This window comes from Miscanthus floridulus, chromosome 19, assembly GCF_019320115.1.
Source record: "Miscanthus floridulus cultivar M001 chromosome 19, ASM1932011v1, whole genome shotgun sequence".
Classification (NCBI taxonomy): Eukaryota; Viridiplantae; Streptophyta; class Magnoliopsida; order Poales; family Poaceae; genus Miscanthus; species Miscanthus floridulus.
Genome location: NC_089598.1, coordinates 55,691,386 through 55,697,126, shown reverse-complemented (window position 1 = coordinate 55,697,126; position 5,741 = coordinate 55,691,386). Strand labels below are relative to the sequence as shown.

The 5,741-nt window shown below is 42.8% G+C and overlaps 1 protein-coding gene across 7 annotated transcripts; it reads left to right on the top strand.

Annotated features, from left to right (window-relative positions):
• Window positions 1–735: 735 nt before the first annotated feature.
• Window positions 736–4,497, top strand: LOC136528520 (protein argonaute 18-like). Of its 7 annotated transcripts, XM_066521492.1 has the most exons (5): window positions 736–1,143; window positions 1,679–1,745; window positions 2,997–3,376; window positions 3,474–3,547; window positions 3,779–4,362. In XM_066521492.1, the coding sequence occupies exons 3-5, from the start codon at window positions 3,097–3,099 to the stop codon at window positions 3,911–3,913; spliced, it is 489 nt and encodes a 162-aa protein (XP_066377589.1). In that variant the 5' UTR covers window positions 736–1,143; window positions 1,679–1,745; window positions 2,997–3,096; the 3' UTR covers window positions 3,914–4,362. The 7 variants fall into 7 exon arrangements, 6 of the variants coding, with proteins under 6 accessions (XP_066377589.1, XP_066377588.1, XP_066377593.1 ...); XM_066521491.1 differs by lacking the exon at window positions 1,679–1,745; XR_010777102.1 differs by lacking the exons at window positions 736–1,143; window positions 1,679–1,745 and adding an exon at window positions 4,408–4,497 and having other exon boundaries at window positions 2,265–3,376; window positions 3,779–4,204.
• Window positions 4,498–5,741: the final 1,244 nt, after the last annotated feature.

The following is a 5,741-nucleotide window of genomic DNA, read 5'->3' as shown; positions in this document are numbered from 1 at the left end:
ACCCGCGTGGGGGCGAGGAAGGAAGGGCCGCCGGGGCTTGCTCTCGCCGGGGCGCCGTCGCCCTGCCCCCGCCGCCGCCTCGGGAATGAGAGGGAGGGGCGGTATTTTTTTTATTTCCACGAAAAAAACAAAGACAGGTGGATTTGAGGAATCGAACTCTGCTTCGGTGAGCCGGCCTCGGGGCCGGGCGCGGGTGATGCGGCACTGCAGATGAAAGAGGAGTGCAGACATATTAAACATGAGTCGTCGGATTTGGATGAGTAACGAGAGAGAATGGCTAAAAAATAATCTGGTACATCCATTTTGATGGTGTTATATTTTCTGGGTGTATTCATAGGTATGAATGTAGCATAGGTTATAACTGTGGAGCAGGTATTTGTTGTGTGGCTGTAGATTTATTCTAACTGGTGTATTATAGGGTAGGGTAGATGGGGTGAAAAAAAAATCAGATGCCAGCTAATATCAGAGGGAGCACGAAATAACATCGCCCAAATCCCACAGACCCACACACTGACACGCAGAAGCTGGTGCTTCTTCGTGCGACACCAAAATATTCATAAGTCGTTGACAGACGTGCGAAACAAATCATGGCTCGCCCCCGCTCCTTCGTGCGACACCAAAGCCGCACGTCGCTCTCCCCCGTTCGATACCACGACTCCAAGGATGCGATCCCGCGGCGCCGGCAGGTGGGACATCCTCCAAGGCCTGCGATCCCGCGGCGCAGGTGGGTCCGCCCAAGCCTGCGATCGCGCGTCGCTGAAGGGAAGGGAAGAGAGGTCTCTAGATGCGCACTGTTGGCCGCTGGTGAAACCTGCAAACCCGCCGTCGCCGTGACGCACCGACGCTGTTTCCGCCACGTCGCATCGCCTCAGTTCCTCGGCCTCAACTAGCACACGTCCGCGCGCCCTCTCGCTCCACCTCCTCGCTCTGCCCTCGCCTGTCTTCAACGCCGCGCCCACGAACGCCGTGCCGCCGCCACAGGGCTCGGCAGCCGCCGGAATCCACTACCGGTGCGACCGCCCCATCCATCCCCGATCTACGCCAGCGTCGCCCATCCCCGACCCGGCCGAGCCGCCGCCACAGGGAGTCCACGACTGGTGCCGCGGCCTCGCCCATCCCCGATCTATGACGCGGAGAGTCCAGGTGATACTTGCTTCCCACAACACAGATAGTGCCCGTGCTGTAGTATCTCTACGCCTCCCACAGGCCACAACAAATTTGCTTTTGAGTCTCATGCTTCTCTGATCATCATGTGCATATGTTCAAAACAAAGAGCACTTAGGAGTAGATATTTGAGACTAATAAATAATGCCAATTTGTTTGGTTTTGTCTGTTGTCAGATAATAAGGACTCCTAATATCCGAAGAAAACACTGAGCATCCCTGCAGCCCACCTATTTAAAGTGCCTACTACAAATTAAACTTTTTTTTAGAAAGGCGGCAAAAGCTTTGCCGATATTTTATTAGACGATGGAAAAGAAAAAAACAGTAATTACAAAGGTGGGAAGAGACTATTCTCCTTGCTACCACGGCGCGCAGGCCGGTTGCTGCTACTACCCCAGTGATCTGAGCGACCTTAACTAAAAACATAAGCATCTCCAAAACTACCAACCCCATCCAGGGTGTGTTGTTACTCCATGGCAGTTTGCATTATGGAAGTTTGCTTCATCATATTTCAGGTCGAGATGAATAACTAGGCCATGATATTTGCTTCACATGTTTCAGAAAGCAAAGCTTCATCACAAAGTAAGGATTGTCTTTCTCTGATCAGAAAGATAAATTATTTATGCCATGGACACATGTATTATCTTAGTAGGACGGTGGCATTTATCGTCAGTTAAATGCAATGAAAGGCAATAAAGGCCTTTAGGAATAGCAATTGCAGCATGCTTGTTCAACTGCTCTGATAACCTTGATGTCCTCAATTCCTTATCCATGCTCTCCATCTGCATGGCATAATGTGGAAAATCAGTATATCACACACTAGCTGATATTTAAATTTTTAGAAATGCTATACAACACACGTGTGTTTTAGCACAAAAAAAAAACATATGGATTTTAGTCCACCGGATCATTGTCTCGGTTTATCTGCATCCGTCGGATCTGCGTCCGTTAGGCCAGCAGCGCAGCGCAGCACCGGCCATGACGCGACGCGACCCATGACGCGACACTAGCAGTGCACCAGCAGCGTGCGTCCGTCAGGCCAGCAGCGCAGCGCAGCACCGGCCATGACGCGACGCGACCCATGACGCGACACCAGCAGTGCTATGGAACCAACCCCTCTGTATTTTGTCCTTCCATAGAAAAAATTTGTTTTATGTGATATGTGATTTGTGATATATGGATATGTGATCTTGTAATTGTCTGGAGGTAGAAGAAGGCTAGAGGTAGAAGAAGGATGGAGGTTGTTGGATCTTAATCTTATGGTGCAAAAAAATTCATGTGTTGAAATTGTATAAAACATATGGTTGTGCAGTAGACAGACTTAAATTTTAGGTTGTCAACCACTCACACTAACTGCATTAGCTTTGTAGGCCGCTGTGTAAGTAAAAAAAGAGTTAAACAGTTTCTATGGCATACTGATCTGCTGTAAAATAACTTGATATTTAGAGTCAGCTAGATGGACACTGTGTAGTATTCTAAGTTTTTAGGCATGAGAATGACTTGGGACTTCTTTCGATTAAAGGAATAGAATTACCAAAAGCGGAAGGTGTCCACACTGGCTGGTAAAAACATCATTGTTGACCTTAGAAGTTCGATGTATCAGTCACATTGTTACAGTGTAGGCAACTAGCCACGAACTGAAGAGGCATGTTTTGGTTGTCACCAGCTATCTGAGACTGCTGCTGAGGCATATTTTCTGTAGTCTTGGTTCTTGCTATCAGTGCTATTTATGATATATTTTACCTATCTGATGTGTCCTGTGGAACCTTGAAGTTATGTTTCCAAGATCTGGTTTCTGGTGAAATCTTATATTATAGATTTGGAATTCATCAGATTCATGGAGGGAGAGGACGATTGCATTGAAGCTCTGAATCTGGATGATCGCTATATTAAAGCATACTCATGCCGAATTACTGCATGAAAAGAACTTGGGATGGTTAAGGAGGCAAAGGATGGTATTCCATGCTCTAATCCTTCGGTCTTTGTCTTTTCTATAATCATTTTTTTTCACTTTCTGAACATTGACCTGTATTGTACACCAATTATGTGTATAGATGCTGAATTTGCCATCAGTCTTGATCCAAATAATCAAGAGCTAAGGAAGCAGCATTCTACTGCCAATGGTAAGATCAGATTCATAGTATTCCAGAAGAAGCACCACACAAGGCTCTTCCCAAACAACACAAATGACTACCAATGGACGGACAACAGTGGTAATATTCTACCGGATTAGGAATGCAGACGTATATGCTGCTGTTTTTAGTGCGTTTTTTGACAATGATTTTGCTCAAATGTTTCTGGAATTTGCAGGCACTGTAGTTGATAGGAATATCTGCCACACAACAGAATTTGATTTCTTCCTGTGCAGCCATGCTGGAATCAAGGTATGTCTGACATATTTTGTAATTTCATCTGAAGATTAGCTGCTTGTGAAATTGCAGGGAACAAGCCGTCCTACACATTATGTCGTGCTGCGAGATGACAACAAGTTCACTGCAGATGCTCTGCAGTCTTTCACATATAACTTATGCTACTTGTTAGCATGCCCTTCGCTGCCATCTTGTTTTTTTGCTAAACTCATTTGTCTGACGGGTCTGTATTTTCTTTTCTTTCAGGTATTCAAGCTGCTGTCGCTGTGTGTCAATCGGGTATGTCCTCTCGTGTCATTGATAACTTTAGTTATGTATTTTCCAGTGCAAAACATTGCTATGGATTTTTTGTATTTCTTAAAACTGCAGAGTTCTGTTTAATATCCATAAAATACTTGCCGATACTAATTCTTAAACTAGAAGAATAGTGAGCAATATCTTCTCAAGTACATGGAGCTGAAGATTCCCAATACTTCAAAACTGCTCAGATCAAACTCTGGAGTTGGCTCAATCTAGCAATTTAGGTGGCGAGGACGAGCTCTCCAAGGGCAAACCTCCAAGGCTCAAGTTATCCCAGTAAGAAGGGCAAAAGGTTGGAAGGGAAGCACATGGTTTAGTAAAATGGCATAGCTTAGTTGGAATCGTTACCTATCACAAGTATTGTGATTTCAGGTACTTCTTCAAGAGAAACCTTGTTGCTTGTTCTTATTATCTAAGAATGGATGACAAGGGTCACAATTATATATTTTCCTATCTTAAAAAAAGTTGTACCACAGAGATCGTCATAGCTGGCGTCCATGGTTGTATTGTCGTTTGCAATAATAATACCTGTGACATGCACTAATATTTACATATATACTCGAACCTGTGTGCAGGATGGTATGTAGAAGCGGCGGAACTTATTCGTGGATTTATTAGCGCACGAAAGAAATTAATATCGGAGATTTCTTCATGTCAATATAAAATATTATCTTATTCGCATCACGGAAAGGTCTATACAGTAGAGTTTTGTGAGCCTGCGACGCCGCGCTCTTCGTGGTTGTGTTAATTTCATGAACTTTGCTTTTTGAATTTGAATTAAATGTCACTTTAACGTTGGTATTTCAGTATTGTTATCTTATCGTGCTATCCGTATGTTTTTAGTACAAAAGTTTAGCTATCCCGTAGCAACGCATGGACACGAACCTAGTTATATATAGATATAGGAGGTTTACCCAACAACTCGTCAACTATCATAGTTAAGGATTGGTTGGTTCCTTGGTATGGTCTTCTTCCTTTGTATGAAAGGTTTCTAGGCGAGTTGTGACTTGTGAGATCACACATGGAGGTACTAAATAGCAGATAGCGATTTCGTAGCGGATTAATCATAGCGGATTGCAGATAGCGGGTGCTAAGTTCTAAGGGTAGAATATTAAAAAAGTTAAAGTATATGCCATTACTAATACCATCTTTTCTTAAAATAATGAAAAGTTTTTAGTTAATTATTTCATACATTTAATGATATAAAATCACAAAGAAGCATATAAGTGAATAAAATATAAAGAAAACATGTGGAGACAAACTATCATTAAGTACGTTCTTATATCAATTGAAAAGGATATCATTAATCATCCCATCATTCTTTATCATGGTCCAAATCACTATCTTAGGGGGTGTTTGGTTTCCTGGACTAAATTTTAGTCCATGTCACATCGGATGTTCGGATGCTATTTAGGAGAACTAAATATGAGTTAGTTATAAAACTAATTACACAGATGGAGACTAATTTACGAGACGAATTTATTAAGCCTAATTAATCTGTCATTAGCACATATTTACTGTAGCACAACATTGTCAAATCATATACTAATTAGGCTTAAAAATTCATCTCGCAAATTAGCCACAATCTGTGCAATTAGTTATTTTTTTCGTCTATATTTAATACTTCATGCATGTGTCTAAACATCCGATGGGACAGAGACTAAAATTTTCGTGTAGAAACCAAACACCTCCTTAATATTTTTGTTATCATTGGAAGTGTCCATACTAGCAGATAGGTGTCCAACAATAGCAACGGTGGATGCTAGGGGCAATAGCGGCTGCTACAACACGCTAACTTTGGTCCGCTACCTTGTAGCGATAGTAGTAGTAGTAGTACAGGCCATTATCGATATAGCAGTCGCTACCAAAGCTATTTTTAGTACTATGCACCTGATTTCTTCGTCTAAGA